The sequence below is a fragment of the Oxyura jamaicensis genome, chromosome 7, assembly GCF_011077185.1.
Source record: "Oxyura jamaicensis isolate SHBP4307 breed ruddy duck chromosome 7, BPBGC_Ojam_1.0, whole genome shotgun sequence".
Lineage (NCBI taxonomy): Eukaryota > Metazoa > Chordata > Aves > Anseriformes > Anatidae > Oxyura > Oxyura jamaicensis.
The window spans coordinates 31,928,216-31,947,504 of NC_048899.1; the positions used below are offsets into that span (position 1 = coordinate 31,928,216).

Below are 19,289 nucleotides of genomic sequence, written 5' to 3' on the forward strand. Positions count from 1 at the left end.
CTCAAAGACAGCTAAAACACAGTGCAGAAAAAGTGCGATGCTCCCATGAGTCAATACCCGGCGGGTGTGGAAGTGTGTGGCTGCCACGGAGCTAATCTGGGACGCCGCTCAGTGCTGGTGGAGGGTGGCAACAGCACAGAGCTGCTGGGGACCGACGGGGAGCAAGGCACCGTGCCAACAGCCCCGACACGAGGCGGTGAGCTTCCATGAGCCTTCACTGCCTGTTGCTCCTGGGCCAGTGCCTCCACATTGAAGCACATGCTGTCCTCCAAAGCTTTCTCAGATTTTCCTGGCTGCTGTGAGCCCAGCGGAGGAGCAGCCTGGCATGCAGCAGTGCAGATCTCCTGCCCCAGGAAGCCCACCAGCATGTGGAGGGCACAGATGAGAGCAGAAGCAACTGGAGTCTGGCATTTCAGCTGGATAAATGGGGGCTCAGTGCTTCACAGACCCTGCAGTGATGGCATATCAGGGAGCTAAAACTCCTGAAATTCGCTTAGTGCTTTCCCTGAGAACAAAAACTGAAGCCTGTGTTCTGGCCAAATTACAGCCCTGATGGATTTGACATGTTTTACTTAGAAGCCCAGATGTGGCGTCCCCTACATCTATAAATTGCTGTGTAATGTTAATTGCCTGCTCTACCCAGAGGTAGCTGCATCATTTCAGCAATAGGTGAAGCAGTCCACTTTTTCTTACAAGCTACTTAAAATTGATTTGGTTGAAATTCCTGCAAGAGAAGGAGCTATATAATGGTAAAATACAATTTCCTTAAAGCGAGGTGTTGGTTATTTTGAGCTTTGGCATCATGTATGTATCGTTAATGAGAAAGAACAAGGTGACAGAAGTACTCTTGCCGTGGTGACACGCTGCTAGGATTCTTTAGATGCAGGTCAAAAAGCCGTCATTAGCTTGCTTCAGGCTAAACCCCATCAGCTGAGTTTTGAAGAGAGGCAAAATGGTTCTGTAATAGCTCGGCTGGGCATAGGAGTGCAAGTGCTGATGATGACAAGGTGGCAAGCACAAGAAGGGAGAAAGAAACCATTTCTTTTGCTTCTCCTTGCAATAGTAAAGCTTAATATGGTTATAAAGATAATTTTCAGGAGACCAAGAGTGAACCATCAACATTTTTTAGGCAATTCCTAGGGGTCTGAAGTTTTTTCTAGTGCAATGGCACAAGATCCAAAAGGATGAACCTCTATTAAAAGATGGGTTGGAGGAATGCACTGTGCGTAAGATTTTTTGTTTGTCAGCTTAAAAATATGTCATAAGGAACTAAGTATGCTTTTAAAAACGAGCTTTGACATGCATTTTGAAGCCATTGCCACCTATTTGGACAAGGCATTTCAGAAGTTACACGGAGAAAAATGAGATTTCATTCAGCACGCTGGGGATTGTGCCCCAAGGCTCACGGTGGTAATTTCTTGAACCAGGTGTTGTGGTGTGGTGCCACTGGGCTGCAAAGGGGAGTCTGAATGGGTTGTTTCAAGACATGTTCAATAAGGTCGATTCATGATTGTGGAGACCTGGGCTTAGCCTGTACGTGTAGTTTGTTTTAAAGTTACAGCTCTTCTGTCAATCCTGGGATATAAATAAACTCAGTTCCTCTGGTGCCTGGTTCCCAAGGGATGCAAAAAGGACCAACTAACTCCAGTAGGAGACTTGCTTTTCCCAGCCCTTCTAATAAGCTTCTCTCCATTTGGGGACACAGCTGCTGGCCTTTTTTTTTTTTTTTCCTTCTAACAGCTACAGCAGCGTCAAGCGGCGGAGACCTCTTACCTTACTCTAAAAGTGAAAAATTAACCCTTTCACTTTTTTTTTGCCAGAGAAGTGCACTCCCACCTAATCACAGCAATCCACAGACATCCTAGTGCATTTGGTTTACTTCAGACAATGATGTAGACTGTAGACAGATGTAGACTCACATGTCAGGTGAGAAATTTAGCTGAAATCCTGGTATCGGTGAGGAGGCTCAGGCATTGCACAGGTTTTCTGTGTCTTGGATAAACCATTTAGTCTCACTGTCACCACTTTCTTATCTTGTTGCTTGCCAATTTGTAAAATACACTGTACGAAGTGAGGTGCTTTGATCTATTTATTTATATGGAGTGATCTGGAGCAGAGATCACTTTTACACTGTATCCTGGAAGCATATTTGCAAACCCATTCTCTCCTCCAGATGAGCAAACACTCACAGTATGATCTTCCAACAGGATGGCATTGCAGCAGATAACTCTGTACATAGCTAAATAAAAGATGGCAGCTTTCCATATGTCACCTTTCTAGAGGTAATCTAATTAGACTAGAATTAATTATGGATATGCAGGTTACACAGCGCATCCATTGCCCTGATTGCATAACCCAGTCTCTAAAGTTGTCAGAAGAAAAGGAGCCGAGCAGTTAACAGCATGGGAATTGTTAAGACCGTGTTGCCCAAGAATGAACTCTTAAGGAAATTAAAAAGTAATGCATTTCACAAATGACTTGTACTTATATTACTAACTATCATGATAGACTTCCAAAGAAGGAGAATAGCATTCAAGAATAACTTACCAGAAGCATACAAAGGAGTCTTAACAGTAAAGAAGAGGTTTGTTAGATATTTAGAAAACCGCAGGAAACCTTGAGTTAGTTGAATGCAGTCTTTAATTATTTATATTTTTAATGAAATATAATTTTAAAAGCCAACATGAGCTGTCTCTGGCAAATTGATTTTTTAAAACATTTAATATCATTTGGGCTCCTCACTTTTGTCTGTGTTATTTCTTCCTTTTATTCCTGCAACACTTTCCCCTCTGTCTGTGCAGATCAGAGTAGCTGTCTTCTGCAGAACAGCAATCTCATTTTGTTTACCTTGTGTTTCCAAGAGAATTGAACAAGCCCAGGATTCACCTCTTCTAAACAAATACTTGCAAGACAAAAGTATCTCAGCTATTCTAAGGACAAGAGGTTTGTTGAGATGGAGAACAGTAAAGACTGGCAAGGAAAAAAAGTCAATGTGTTTTTATCTGAAAAAAAAAAAAAAGTTAATCCTTTGCACAGCCTCATTTTCTTTGCTTTTGAGATAGCTCTCCCTTTTCATTTAAGTTTTAGAGTTTTTCATCCAAAGGAAGCAAGAAACCGAGGTATTTTCTTTGTTCCTGTCAAGTAGCTCGAACAGTTTGAGAACAGAAACCAGTCAGAGCAGTGTGATTAGCGTAGCCAATTAGGATGGATTTGCATATTCACAACACGGCTATCGAGAAATAATTCTGCAGAGATAATGCAAGCGTGGCAGCGCCTGCCTGCCAATCAGAGCACCCTGGCTCCCATGCTGTATGGTAACTGAGAAATAACCGTGGAGTGATCCTGCAGATTGGGCACCCCGCGCCAATCCACATGCTGGCACTGCGCGGCTGCAGAAGAAAGTGCGTTTGCAAGGCAGTCGCTGTACGATACCCCTGCACGCTGGAAAAGGTTAATCTACACTCCATTTACATAAAATCCAGCAGCATCTGTCAAATGAGTTGTTTCTTCTAAGATTATTTCCAGCTACAACTTGTGCTAGCTTCCACTTCTGGGGTCCCAACCTCACCAGGAGTCTGGGGGACGTGGCTTGTAATGAGGTGGAAGGCAGATGAGCCCTGAGTGTCCCAGGGCTTCTCAGCTCAGCCAGGTACAGGGTACGAGGTGCAGGTGAGCTTTGCACAATGGCCTAAAGGGCGGGCCATAAAACCCTGCTTGTTTTTGCCCCATCATCAGAGTGCTATCCAACAATCAGGCAAGAAAGCAAACAGGCCTTCAGGAAACCTCGTGGGCTCTGCTGGAAAACAGACCGGGGTGGCTGATCACAGCAGCTTTATTATCTCTGAAAGTGAAAAATCGCCTTATATACTGTAGTGACAACGATCTGTGCTCCCTCTCTGCATTCCTCTGGCGCCCGCTGCTCCTCGTCTCTTACCAGCAACCATGTTGCTGCAGGCACCTGGGCGAGCACAGGGCAGAGCCCCCTGCTGCCCCGTGCCCACATAATCTGCATCTTCAGGACACCGCTTGGTTATCCAGGGGCTGACAAGTCCCTCCCTGCAGCCGTGTGTGCTGATTTTAGAAAGGCTGACGGTGATGTCTGTCCGCAGTACTCCTGACTTCCCTGGTGTGGGGGCTGAGGCCTTGGTGTCCAGTCATGGCGGATCAGGTCAGGAGGGGCGCCCCGGGGCCTTCCCTCAGGTACAGCTCCACAGGCCACGGGCACTTTCAGAGCTGCTCAGGGAAAGACAACACCACAAAAATGAGCTTGTGGGTTCTCAGGACTACGAGATATCAAGGAAAACTTTTTTAAAAAATCCCTAAAATTAGACCATTGCACAAATCATAAGATTATAACCTGGTATCATATCAACCAGGATAAAGACTATGAGCTCTCAACCTCTGTGCCACAAAGAGACATTTAGTTGGGTAGAAATGTCTCCCTCAAGGAAGATATATATTTTATGATAACCCATGATAGGGATTTTATACCCATCTCTAGAATACTCACCACTGGTTTATCTACTCCACTAACTTCAGTAAGATTTTTTTTTTTTTTTTTGGTAATGGCCTCCCTTTATGAATAACCACAATCTTCTCTTTCCTTTCTATCCCCTTTGTGGCACAAGCTTTTTATTAGAAAGTTAATAAACTTTGTGTATGTTCTAAAGATAATATTGAAAACTGCAAAACTGTGTTCTGCATTTTATAATTGGTGTGGAAAAAAGGGGGAGATCTAATCCAGTTGGGTCTTCTTTGCTCTCTTTTGCTCTCTCTCTCCCTTTCCTCCTTTGATGGTAAGCAGCAAATTTTAATTAGCTTCATTTCCACAATTCAGTCATGCATATGTAATCTTTGTTCACACTTTTATAAAGTAAAATTAAGTGAAAGAAATTGGGTAATAATAGAAAGCTTGTCTGAGCAGAACAAATGTGAATTATCAAACATAAGGAAAGATGACTGGGACTACAGGGCTTGAAGTTGTGCAAGGTTTGAGGTGTTTTTTTTTCTGAAATAGGACTGCATAAATAATGCATAGGAACAGGTGCTGATTATCCTGTTTTGGGCATCTTTTGTTCATTATGTACTTGGGCTGCTGAGGTACAGTGATAACCAGTGAATGTGAGGAGACTGCTTAATAACAGCTTTCTAATGTTTCTCTTTTATCACAAGCTGAAAGTGTCACATGAGCTTGTCTAGTTAATAAAAATCACTTTGTGAACCCACTGTTCTTAGATTTGGTATTGGAACAGATCACTATTGGGCCTCTCTCTTGATTATAGCTGCAAAAGCTGTTCTGCTGTTTTGCATTGTAATTTAAAGATTTCCTAATCCATATACACACCCTCTAATTAAATGTTTCCAGGGGTTACCTTGGGAGCCTTCAGTGCTATAGTTTGAAACTAAAACTAAAGAGTGCATTAAATTCATTCTCCCTGAGGTGAGACACAGGAGAGGGAAGTACATTTTCATCCCCTGCTACTCCTGATTGTTAGAAAGCATGAGCATGATTGGGACTGCTAACTTCACTATTTTTGTAACATGAGAAGATGGAAATTTAAGGGGAGACAATCAATATGTTTATATCTTGTTCAGCTTATCACTTCTGAGAAGACTCATCATCAGCAATGAAAAACCAGAACCTCCTGTTGACGTGAATGGGTCCATGGCCACAGAAGCTGCACAACAAACACAGCTGCACCAGACGCTGAGATCTTCACTAAAGGAAATGTAAAGTAGTGAAGTATGTTGGTGTCACCACATGGAGAAGTAAAGTCTGAACCCTGGTTAATATTAAACTCATGAACAGATACTTGCTCCAGCGCCTGTGCACACACTCAGCCTCACCCCACCAACCTAACAGGTCTTGGGGAAACACCTCTTTTTGTCCCTGAGAAGCAGCTCTTATTACAGGAAGTGTTTCAGGCTTGGGAGTTTTCTTTTTTCTTTTCCTTTTCTTTCTAAACGTGCTTTGCTATCAGTAAGTAGGGATAACCAAGATTTAGGTTAATGGTTAACAGACCAGCGATAACCACATAGAAACTCTGACTTCCTCCTGCTGTGGTCAGGACAGAAAACTGCCTTCACTCACAGAAGAGGCAAGAGCTGAAAGGAGTGCAGCTCACAGCGCAAAGGGCTGGAGTACGACAGCTTTGCTACAGATTGGTAAGAGCTAAGACTTTCTCTCCCACTCAGATTACTGACTCAGCTGCTGTTGCTTACAAAACCCATAGGTGTGTCTAGTTGAGACACTTGCATTGTACCTGACTGCTATGACTTGTGCGTCTTGGTGAAGGGGCAAAGGGAGAAAGGATCTATTTTCTGTGATTTTGGACATCAGGGAGGCTCTTCTTCCCTCTTCCTCCCCCCAGGGGCTGCTCATGGAAGGACAGACATCCTCTTCAGACTGTTTTCATCTCATTAACCACACTCATATCCCTGAGTTTGAGGTGTCTCATTGGATCAAGATCACTTTGGCCTCTCTCGACATCTGCATCTTTGTAGCAGGCATCTTGGGCAACAGCATCACCATCAAGGCCACCAAGATCCTGCAGAAGAAAGGCTACTTGCAGAAGGAGGTCACGAACCACATGGTGAGCTTGGCCTGCTCAGACCTGCTGGTCATCCTGCTTGGCATGCCTGTGGAGTTCTTCAGCGCCATCTGGAGCCCTTTCGCCACCCCAAATGGCAATGTGGCTTGCAAGCTTTACTGTTTCCTTTTCGAAGCCTGCAGTTATGCCACCGTGCTGCATGTGGCCACCCTTAGCTTTGAGAGGTACGTGGCTATCTGCCACCCCTTCAAGTTCAAAGCACTCTCCGGACCCCGCACAGTGAAGCTGCTCATTGCCTTTGTCTGGGTGACATCTGTCATCGTGGCTCTGCCCCTGCTCTTTGCCATGGGCACAGAATATCCCCTGGAAATCATCGAGGGCTACCAAAGTACGATGGGCTGTGTGAAGCCAACTCCCAGGCACCTATTACCCCCTGTGGACAACATGACCATCTGTACCAACCTCTCCTCCAAGTGGCCTGTTTTTCAGGCCAGCATCTTCACTGCCTTTGCTGTGTACATCATAGTGCTGGGGTCTGTCACCTTCATGTGCCGTAGCATGATGAAGACCCTGAAGATCCACAAAAAAGGAACTGTGGCGGTGAAGGGTGAACTAGGACACCAGGAGCAGTACCTAAGGAAAAGTGAGAGCTCAGAGGGCAAGAGCTCCAGGAGACAGATCACTCTATTCCTGGGTAAGAGCCCTGTTCTACTCTGCCTCTCCTCCCCTGCCCCCTTCCCACAAAGGAAGGAAAACCAGAGGCCTGCGTCTTGCCTCACCAAGTTCCCCCACATGGGGGATGTATGGTTTGAAACTGGTCCGAGATGGAGAGGCATACTTCTGGTTGCAATGACATATTTAAGAAACCTGATTTCTCTGCACGTTTCTGACTATTTTTGTTGTTAGAACAGGTGGGAGGGAAGACAGAAGGAAAAATCCATTTACTGTCTAATATTTATGTTGCCTGATTATACTGCATGTCTACATGCAGCAGTAGTGGTAACAGGATGTTGCTGCTTGACCTTTGTGGTAGCGATAGCCACAGCTGCCTGGATATAAAGTAGCTCTAATTGCATGTCTTCCCATTAAATTACAAATACATGCATATTTAGTAAGGCACTTAATAAGAGGGCAGACTGTCTTGCAAGATCTAAAGCTTGTCCCACTCTGAAGGCATGTCCCTGTTAACTTGGGATGCTCCCTGAAGTGCACTGATTTAGCTTTGCCGTGGCTGTGTTGCATCCGAGCATTAAGGGAGCTGGGCTGGGCAGCTGATCTGGTCTTGCAAATTGCTGTTGCCCTTTTTGATTTTTTTCCTGGTTTTATTTGAAGGCCTATAACCTTGGAATTATGTTTGATTCTGATCTCTCTCGCCACATTTGTCAGACAAAAACTAATCAAGCTGTCATTTTACCAACTTGGACTCTTTCCAGGCAGTGATCCATGCAGTCTCCACATTTGCTGATGCTCTTAGAGGTACCCTTAATCATGTCCTGGCTGAATTACAGCTAGTTCTTGTTTTGTTGGGTTGCTTAATATGATACTGGATATAAAACATGAACCATCTTGTGTGGGAATGAACAGCAGACCTAGGATTCCTGTGCTGATTTTTGATGCTCTGCTTGGTATTGCAGAGGGGGAGCTGAAACTTGTGGATCTGCCCACTTCTAGAGCTTTATGTAGATGCTGGTGATTTGAGAATCCCTTGCTTCCTCAGCTAGTCCTGCTTCTGCCCTGGTCTGTGGCTGGGAAGGGTGCAGGGTAAGGAGTCCAGGGTGGAACCAGCACCTTTTCTGCTGCAGGCGTGGTGGAAACCTGTCAGGCGAGGCCTGTGACTCAGGCGTGGGGACAGGCTGGAGCTGTGAGCTGTGCCCGCTGTCACCCTCCAGATGGGAGACGTGACGCTGCAGGCTGTGCACTGCTCTTCCGCGTGCCCAGGGTGCACATCTGAAGAAGACATCGTCTCCTCGCACAAGGCATCTATTAGTCAGGGACGAGAGCCCCCGTATCAGGATGATTAAAAGGGCTCTAGATACCTGAGTCCACCGAAAGTACTGACTTCTGGGCTGGAAGCTTAACAGCTGAAGCTAAATGCAGCATGTTGCACGGAGCTGAAAAAGGGATAAGGCTTTGCTCTTTAAGTTAAGTGCTACTGTGGGATCCTTAAATGTCTGTGGATCTCTCTCTCCTTGTAAATTATCACCCACAGCTACATAAAGTCCAGTCTAAGATCCAAATCCTGTAGCAAGTTCTAGTCAGGTTGAGAGGTGAAGGTAAATTACTGCGGCTTTTCTTCCCCTCCTTGATTATTTTTCTTGCTTGCTGATAGTCTAGTGTGGAATAGGGCAGGCCCGTTGCTGCTCGCAGAAGTGTTAAAAAAAATAAATGAAAGGACAAGCGGGTTGCTTTATGTTATGGGAATTTGCCACCGGTATCTGATGCTTTCTCTGCTCTCAGCTTTCTGGAGCCGGTAGACACTTCTGTGAATCCCCTGAAATGACTTCAGTGGCATATTTTAAATGGCTCTTAATATGAGTCTTGCTAATTAACTTGGGTTGGGAAATAAATTAATAAACTGAAGAGGAAGAAACTGTGGCTTGCATCCCTGAGAACAATGCAAAGCAATTTAATTTGGAGATTTCATAAGAGTGATGCTTTAGGGCAGTTTTAACCCAGAAGAAATGAACATATAAATTGTTTACAAATTGCTGAATTTAAATATAGTGATTTAGAAGTCCTCTTTGTTTTTCGTTTAACAGATGGGTCAAATTAAAACAAATATTTGCTCATTTACCACATATTTCACTTTTAATGTGAAATGTAAATGACAGCATATAGCAAGATGTCTTCAAACATCTAACAGCAATAAAAACAATTTAGCATTTTCTTCTTCTAGTTGTTAAAAGTGATAAGTTCTCCAAAGCGGAGATTAAATTCATAAATCTCTTGACGATGAGAAAAAGCTAAGTGGAAAGAGACACAGAAGGAACTGGTGCTTTTTTAGTGTCACGTTACTGTGAGGCACTCGAGAAAATTCATGAAAACGAATTGTAAATGTTGAAAGTGAAGGACTGTGTGCTGTGGGAAGCACTGGTGCTTGAAGGATGAGCCCTGGCCAGGCTGACACCACAGCTGGGGTGGAGGAAGAGGGTGACGAGGGGCCAAGAGAGGGGAGCACCACGGTGCTGGGCAGGCTGAGCTCACAAGGGGAAGGGGTTTCTTCCAAGGAAGGTGTCTGTGAGTGTCCAGTCTTTTGGTTTAAAGCCTAGAGAGGCTGCTGGGGGTTTGAGGTTCGTGGTGTAGGGATGTGTGCTCCTCCTATCTCTGCTGCCCTCGCCATGCCCATGGTGGAGAGGAGGGGCTGGTGCAGCAGTCGCTGTAATTCTGCGCGTGGTGATGGGAAAGGAGCACCTCCAGGGGTGTTCATCTCGAATTTTGGTGGATTTGCCCCAGTGGGGGAATGCAGATTTGTCCCAGTGTTTTGGAGAAAATCAGTTACGGTTTTTAAACTAGGCTGCGCAGTGCTGCTCTTTCCAGCTTCTTTCCCATTATTGCCGTTAGCTTCAAGGAAGATAGGATAGTACATGTAAGGCTCTGCTTAATGCTCCTGCTCCTGAAATTAGGCATTTGGGGCTTCGGATAGCCTGGGGCATGCTTCCTGCAATCTCTGTGCAAGTGATTTATTCGATCATCTTCTGAGTGAGGTGGTAAAACTCCAGTGCCTCCAGTGGGTCGGCCCATCCATACGAGCAGGGCAGATCAGGCTAGGTGACACTGTGTGGGTTTTCCATAGCTGTTAAAGCAGCTTTGCTCATGTTGGGACAGCAGATCTTTCTTCTAATGAAGGGCAGCATGGGTCTGCTTGAGTGTGGGCTCTCCTCAACAGCAAGGAAAATATAGCTGAACTTAATTTTTGAGTGGCTCATGGTAGCACTTGATTATAGAAGTTTCTCCACCCCCAGCAGCAGAAATGGAACAGCTACCGTGCTTATGAAAATATTGGGTGGATGGCACTTTGATGACATGCAAGCTTTTAATAGTATTTAAAGCCTCCTAGTTCTCAGCCCACCGCAACACTCTTGTCTTTCTGCTGTGACTGTGAGGGGCTGGACAGCGATGAGAGGGCTACCTAAATGGTCACGGCATGCTGCGGGGCTCTGGCTGCTCCAGCACCTGAGCTGAGGCACCTGCCCCCATCAGGGAGCTCTTGAGAAAGGGTGGGTTGGGTTGGGGGACTTCGGCTGGGTCATGGCAAAGAAAGGGCGGGAATGTAACAGAAGGGTCCTGCAAAAGGGCAACCCAGCTAGTGCAGTAGTACACTAGTGCTGAAACTATGTCAGTTAAAAGTCTTCAGGAATCATTAACCTCATCGTTAATCTCCAGCAGTCATTAAGGGGAGCGGTGCGGCACAAGGCCCTGTGCGAGCCCCCAGCGGGAAAGGCTGTGGACGTGGTCTACCTTGACTTCAGTAAGGCATTTGACACCGTCCCCCACAGCATTCTCCTCAGGAAACTGGCTGCTCATGGCTTGGACTGGTGTGCACTTCGTTGGGTGAAGAGCTGGCTGGATGGCCAGGCCCAGAGAGCTGTGGTGAATGGAGTCAAATCCAGTTGGAGGCCGGTCACTTGTGGAGTCCCCCAGGGCTCGGTACTGGGGCCAGTCCTCTTTAACATCTTCATCGATGATCTGGATGAGGGGATCGAGTGCGCCCTCAGCAAGTTTGCAGACGACACCAAGTTAGGTGCGTGTGTTGATCTGCTCGAGGGTAGGAAGGCTCTGCAGGGGGATCTGGATAGGCTGGACCGATGGGCCGAGGCCAACGGTATGAAGTTCAACAAGGCCAAGTGCCGGGTCCTGCACCTGGGGCACAACAACCCCAAACAGAGCTACAGGCTGGGAGATGTGTGGTTAGAAAGCTGCCTGGCAGAGAAGGACCTGGGAGTATTGGTTGATAGTCGGCTGAATATGAGCCAGCAGTGTGCTCAGGCGGCCAAGAAGGCCAGCAGCATCCTGGCTTGCATTAGAAACAGCGTGGCCAGCAGGTCCAGGGAAGTGATTGTCCCCCTGTACTCGGCTCTGGTGAGGCCGCACCTCGAGTACTGTGTTCAGTTTTGGGCCCCTCGCTACAAGAAGGACATGGAGGTGCTTGAGCGAGTCCAGAGAAGGGCAACAAAGCTGGTGAAGGGTCTGGAGAACAAGGCTTACGAGGAGCGGCAGAGGGAGCTGGGACTGTTTAGCCTGGAGAAGAGGAGGCTCAGGGGTGACCTTATCGCTCTCTACAGGTACCTGAAGGGAGGCTGTAGCAAGGTGGCGGTTGGTCTATTCTCCCACGTGCCTGGTGACAGGACGAGGGGGAATGGGCTAAAGTTGCGCCAGGGGAGGTTTAGGTTGGATATTAGGAAGAACTTCTTTACTGAACGGGTTGTTAGTCACTGGAATCGGCTGCCCAGGGAAGTGGTTGAGTCACCATCCCTGGAGGTCTTTAAAAGACGTTTAGATGTAGAGCTTAGGGATATGGCTTAGTGGAGGACTTGTTAGTGTTAGGTCAGAGGTTGGACTCGGTGATCTTGGAGGTCTCTTCCAACCTAGACTATTCTGTGATTCTGTGATTCTGTGATGAAGCGAGTTTTGACTGTCCCAGATGGAAAATTTATCACTTCTGAAGCTTCTGTGGTATTTCCCTTGGCAGGTTCAGTTTTGTGCTTCTGCTGAAGGCTTTAATTATTTTGTATAAAGCAGCCTCGGGCCTACCACGGTAAATACATTGAAATCGAAAAGTCCTTTAGTGTTGCTATATGCACTGCTTTTCTTTGTGTGTGCTTCCAGCCTGCCCTTCGGAGCAGCGCTTCTTGCTGTGCAGCAGAGGGGCTGCAAGGTGCTGCGGGCACTTTGCTGCCTGCTGCCAGCATCCAGGCACGTTCTTCTGTCTTCTGGCCACCACAAGATGTCCAGCCATGCCATCCCTCTCTTCCAGAAGAGGAAAGTATCAGCATAATCCAGCTGCTATGAAAGTGTTGCACAGATCATAACCTGTGGCAGTGCCTCCATCTGAGAAAGGCAGTGTGGTGGCTTTATTTAAATATTCCTTCTGTCTAGTGCTTTAGTATGTTTGTCAGATGCACAGAGTGTCACCCTGAAGATGGTAGCAGTGTTGGTTTCATGTGTCATGGTATGTTACGGGTAGCTTCTGGTCTGCTTTACGGAGGAAGAGAAATTAGAGGCTTTGCTGAGACTCTGATGAGTGCCGTAGAAGGAAAGGCAGCCCCTCCCTCTAAATCCAAATAAAATGATCAAAAGGGAAGGGCTGGAAAAGCAAGAGGTGGTGGCTGTTAAAATGATGGTAGGCTATTCTGTAACAACCCCAAATGCCACTATAAACACCATGGACACAACTGAACCTGGCCATAAGCTAAAGATAGATAAAACATTGAGTCAGAAATTAAAAAGATCTCTTGGAACTTGAGCTGGAGCACTGTTTTGTCCCCGCGATATACTACTGCTGGCAGATTAATATTTTGCTCAGAAAAAAAGGTATTGTGTGTAGAAATAGCCTTTCCAAAGATCACTAAGGAAATGTATTTCACAAGGCACTTGGCAATTGGATTTTCAGGAGGACAAATTACTTCAAGTACTCTGCAAAAAATACATGGTTGTCATCTAGAGATGACTCAGGCACTGCATAGCTTGACAGTGGTGGGACTTCTGTTACAGGAAAATTAGATGCTTCTTCGTAGGCTGGAAATTGGCTTGGTTTTTTTTCCTTACTGAAAAAGGTTAAACTTGGTAGAACAAAAATTGAAAGAATAACCTAATTGATTAGATTCCAGAAGAACACAGCTCCAGCCCATGTTCTTTAAACTCAGCTTCATCGACTCCTCTCGGTTCATTTCTTTAATCATTCCACTCAGCTGCCTTTCTTCAGAGACTTTGTTGGAGAGGTGCCTGCAGATAAATGCATTGTAGGCTGGATATGATTTTCATCTATGTGTTTTACACGGTGTCTTCATCTATATATTTCCCTGAGCAGGGCTTCGAGGTACACAAGACAAGCAGGAGACTGCATGCTCTGAAATGAGTAGCAGGGGCTGAGCAGGGGACATGAAACACCTGGACCCAGGGACCAGAGTAGCCATTCAGCCAAATGAGGCACCCGCCCCTGCCACCAGTAAGATTTTTCCTTTAGGTGTTGCTTTCCGGCAAAGAGATCAAAGAAAGGGATTTACTTGGTGGTGTTCAGGAAATTTTTCTTTCCTCTGTTCTGCAAAAGTATTAACCTGGTGTCAACAGCAAAACTAATCAATGCTAGCGAACACTGGTAGCACAAAACCGAAGCTCAGCAATTCAGCAGATGACAATGGAAAGACTGTATTCAGGGATCTCAGCTTCTCAGGGCAATTGTGTACAGCCAACCTCCTCTGATGAGCTGTGGGACTTTTGTTGTTTCAAACAAACAAAACAACAACAACAAAACATAGCCACAGTAAAATACACTCAAGGCAAAGTTCCAAAGTCCAGCTATCTAGATATTTTCCGTTTTTCCACAGTGCAATTTAAAAATGAACATAAGCAAAAACAGCATAATTTTCCTCCCTATTGTAGAGAAAGCAATTTATCTACTGCTGCTTTTAACTGGACTCATGTACTAGGAGATTGTGCTTTTGGCTTAAATAGACGGTCTTCCTTTCCTCCTACTCAGAGGGATGGCAAAATAGTGCAGAGAGAAAAAGAATGTAAGAATAGGGACTAATTGAGGCCAGTACCCCCAGGGTATTTAAGACTTTTGTAGTTTTAATGGAAAAATCAATGTGTGATTACACTTTGCATTAGAGTACTTAAAAAATTGCTTGAAAGTGAAGTCTGCAACTTTAAAAACAACCTAACCCTGAAAATACTACGCTTGGAGAACCAAATTCACTACCGGTGTAATCCACATCATTCTTGATGTGTGCTGTCCTTGCAGATGCTGTCTCTGTGCACATACTACTGTCTTTGCTCCTGTGCACAATAGCAGTGAGGACGATGAATGTTTTACTGGTGCTTAGTGAAAATCACAGCCATGCTTCTGACTCCCAGCTGATCCTTGCAAGGAAACTGGTATTTCACCTGGTCTGATAGTGAGCTATAGGTGTCGGCATGTTGCTTCAGCCTAGTTCATCCCATGGCACACACAGCATGGTCATCTTTCTGCCTCTTTATACTTTACCATTTGTGTTGTCCAGAGGCGAAGTGGACAGCTGAGTTTTCTTAAATACTTCTGTGCTGCACTTGCCTCTGCCCAAAATCTTCAAGGACATTAGCCCCATTAAAGACTGGTAATAATGTTGGCTCTAAATTTAGTATTACTAATCTCTCTCTCTCCTTATAACTTGGAGATAATCCTGTTTCCCTTCCATTTATGAATCTTCTCCCGATACCTTTTGGCCCATGTGTCTTCCAGCACTCCTAGGTATATGCTAGGAGAAGGAAGGTGGGAAGTGCAGGCACCATCCCTCGCAGTGGCAGTATGAGCCAAGAAACAGGCAGGAGGCTGCTGCATCTGGGGAGATGAGGTCTGGCTGTGTCATTTCAGCTCTGAAAACCCCACCCTGGCTCATGGCAAACCCATTCTAGGGCATGTTTTCTCACAAGTCAAAACCCTGTTTCCCCAGAGAACAGATAAGAAAGCAAGAAGATTTATTTCCATCAAAGTGGAGAAATATAGATGTTGTTCCAGGTATGAAATGAATTGAGGGAAATTGTTCTCAGCTAAAAATCAGCACCCCTACTTTGGGAAACCCTGTCCTATTGATTCTGGTTGACTGGCCTCATTCTTTGGTCAAGAGACTATTTTCTTAAGCATTAATTTTCCACTTTCTGTTTTCTTGCTATCTCTTCTGAGCCAGACACCATCTCAAACACAGATTGCTCTTAAAACTTCCCAGTTTCAGTAAATGGGACTCATTTGTGGCAAGTTCACACATGATTTATTGAAGTCTTCACCTGTGAAAATTAAATGCATTATCTATTCCTGCATTGTTACATATTCCAATTTTACCACATTTCACAAAATTAAATCTTTTGTTTTCCTAGCTGATGTTAAGACCATTATCTTTAAACAATGATTGCTAGCCTGTGAATTTTAATAGAAGACAACTTTAATATCTGAGCATTTATTAGTAATATGAAGCTTTCAATTTTATCCTACATAACTTCCTGATTTCCTAAAGGCAAAATTTGTATTAGAAACTGAGAACCAGTGAACTGCCAACCAACAGGTTAAAGATTATTTTTGTCTCTTTCATTGTTACGAGTGAGTTCCTAAGCCTATAGTTTCACTGGATAGGTAGCACAATTGAAAAACGAATACGATGGAATTTCCACAGAAGATAAACAGTTAAGATTTCGACTGACGGTTGGCACATGTTGTAGCACCTTCTTCGCCTTTTTTGAGGGCATCGTAAGCGTGTTTGTACTGCTAGATGTCAGTCGTATGCTTAACTGAGAAAGCAGTTATCCTCTGAACTCTGTTGTAGATGTATGAGTAATATCAAGGTCAAACCATTATGGATTAAATGAGTTTGCCAAAAGCCTCTTAGTTGCATAAGTACTAACTTGTAAGGAATGGTGAAACTGAGAAAGAGGTCCAGTATTGTTATGAGCTAACTTTCCCTTGCTACTCCTTAAGCTGTTTCCATGCCCGTGGTTGTTATGTTTAATTGTCTCTTAAAAGCACTTAGCATATTTGTTTCTATGAATTTTTAAAGAAGGTATTCAAGTTAGAAGTGCAGTTTATGGGGTTAGAGTTGAGGGTCTCTCTGAAACCAGCTGTCTGCTTGTTAGGGAGATGTACAGAGGGAGAGAGAGTTGTATGAGCACTCAAAAAACACTTGACATCCACCTGCAAACAGGTGCACATACATAATAATTACCAGGAAACTCAATTATACTCATGTGTGTAAAGAACCCAGACACAGAGGTGTATTAGAGAAGACAAAATTGCTTAGCTATCCACACCGGTTCTCGCCCAGCATAGATGACTTTCTCTCCTTGTGTTTTATTAGGGAGCATCTGCACAGGTATTCAAGAAGCCCTTCTGCTCCAATCTCTCGTTGAACCCTGCAAAAGAGCTTCTCAGATACAGCCCTTTTCGTAGGGGAGACTAAATATTTTGTCCCTATTCATATATTTCTGCAAGGCTGTTTTGTTTCTACTCTTCCATGTAATATTGCCAGGTTGCTTTTTGTTGAATGCAAAGATTGTCTTGCATAGCTAAAGGAGGGGCTGCCTTCGGCTCACTCTTGTTTTGGTGGTATATCTAGCAGGGTGCTGCTGAAGTTGATTTTGATTTGAAGGAATGTTAGGAGACTGTCGTGATTGCTCCCTCCTAGAAAAATCCATGGAGTTTAGTATACGTGTACCCCTTAAAGTACAGTAACTACAATTATTCTAGCACTTCTTCTATGAAGTGTAAAAATTTAATTGTGGAATTTACTGTCATGGAGACCAAATGTAAAAGTGGGCTCCAAAAGGGATTAAATATAACCTTGAAGGGTAGTGCTGTCAAGAACAAGATACAGTCTCTACTTTGGAAAGTCCTCATCGTGCCGAGTGCCAGAAACTTGGTGTGAATAGTACAGGAAAATCCCTCTTGCTTGTTCCTTCTCTCACAGGTGCCAATGTGGGATTATCATAAAGAGAAAGGAGGTGACAGATGAGTGCTAGGTCTGTCCGTGTACGTCTGCTCTGAAACTCTCTGTATATGCCAAAATAGGCAATTAATCGGGGGCTGCCTTCAGACAGGCAGAAGAACATGTGCTTTTTTAAGATGGTGGAAAAATGAGTTTGGTTGAACAAGAAAAAAATGATTAAAATGCTCTCTCCAAAACTTTGGTTGTAGAAAGGTCATTTTTCCTACACACTCCTAAACCACAAACTTTTAAAGAAAAAAATCGTATACATTCCTGGGTGCATTTTTTTTTTTTTTTTTTTTTTAATCTAGAGGATGAGTCAAAATGTCTCTTTTGATCAGCTCCAGAATTTGTTGATTTTTTTCTTCCTGTGCCTCACATTATGTCTCTGCACTAAAGAAAACTTCTGGGCTCCCTGATTTCTAAAAGGAAACTGAACTTAAATTTGTCCCTTAAAGGCATTAAGAATGAAGGTGTTCAAGAACCATATCTCAAGGGAATGCTTCAGGATAGCTATAGAAGAAAAGCTCTTGAAGCTGCTAGAACTGGGCCAACAATCAAAATGAAGCATTTAAGGTAACGAAAGATTGTTTTACCTCAGCAATAACGTACAGAGAGTTTCAAACAGTCTTTGTTGTGGGTGCAACTTTAACATGCCACATTTCTGACCATGAGATAAGAACTAATGTCGTATGGTGAAGGACAAAGTCAAAAGAGAGCCTGCTGGATAAGTGGAATTGCTTGCCCTTGCCCTGTAGATAGTGACAGCCTTCTGACTCTCTGTCACGAGCTCATTCAACAGATCAGAAACTCAGGTCTGAAATGGCTGGACTGGGTTGTGTCAGAGGTGTTCAAAAGGTGGTATCTGAGTAATCTTTTTGTCATAAGTATTACCACTTAAATTCTAGTGGTAATAACCATGATATCAACTCCTGCCTAGATTTGTAAAGGCTTTTGTTGGTATTTGCAGGCCTACACATACCTTTGAAAACTTGGACATTGGTTCTAGGGCAGGAACTTTGGTATTGAAGTGTAATGGGTTAAAATATATTCTTGTTTAAACTTGAACTTTTGACAAAACGTGATGTCTAACTACCCGCATCGAGGCTGGAGAATACGGCTGCTAAGATGACTGGGGAATGTGGAGATGAACCTTAATGGAAGCTAAAATTAGGTTGTCTTGTTTAATGTAGCAAAACTAAGAATATGTCTGGCTTTGAGTTGTCTGTAAGGACATTGGGGCAGTGAATACTGAGGAAAGAGGAAAATCTGGTTTGTACCCTGATCTGAAAATCTTGCTAAACTGACTACGGGACGATCAATCTGATCTCATGGTGCAACCAGTTAAGCATAGCAATCTTGCTATGCATCTTCAGAAACAGCCTGGCCTATTAAAGTTAGACCTTATGTCAAGGAGTTTGCAGTCACCCTTGTCTCATCTGTGGAGCGAGCCAGGGACCTTCCCTCCAGCATGCACGAGTCTTCCCCTCCAGTTTAGAGACTGTCTCAAAGTCATAGTATCCTTGGTTAACTGTGAATTTATAGAGCTTTAAAACCATGCTGAGTATGGGTTTGCTAATTTGGTCTATAAGGAGAATAACCTGCAATAGAATGGCTGGAAGAGAGAGTTCTTCTGAAACTGCTCGTCTGGTGAGTACGAGGGACCATCGGGGCTGCCTCTGAGCAAAGCCAGAGCAGATCTCACCTCTCTGTCCCTGTGGAGGTTTGGGACCATGTACCTCGTCTCTCTTCCAATGCTTCTCTTGTGCCTTTTCTTAAAGGGCTTTCCCCACCTAGCGTATTTGGAGGCAGCCGTGGGAGTTCACTGTTAAAAGTGAATGTCTGGAGACAGGAACTTTCCACTGTCGTGATTCCCTTCACTTTTCCTATTCCCACTTATATGCACGTCTGCTGAATTCTAAAAAGCTTTTTGATAGCAACTTGAAATTCAAATGTCCCCTTTCTTTTTGTCTTCTGGTCCAAGCCAACATTTAAATGCATTCCTTTCTATAATAAAGAGCATATTGACAATTTAGGAAACATTGTCCTGTGGTACAAATGCTCTGATATT

The 19,289-nt window shown here is 44.4% G+C and overlaps 1 protein-coding gene across 1 annotated transcript in view; it reads left to right on the forward strand.

Annotated features, from left to right (window-relative positions):
* The first annotated feature begins 5,874 nt into the window (after positions 1-5,874).
* The window catches only part of GPR39 (G protein-coupled receptor 39), a 74,517-nt gene continuing 61,102 nt past the window's right edge, over positions 5,875-19,289 (forward strand). The window contains exon 1 of the mRNA XM_035332352.1: positions 5,875-7,245. Within this exon, the coding sequence (XP_035188243.1) occupies positions 6,381-7,245 (865 nt within the window). The 5' untranslated portion in view covers positions 5,875-6,380. The remainder of the gene's footprint in view (positions 7,246-19,289) is intronic.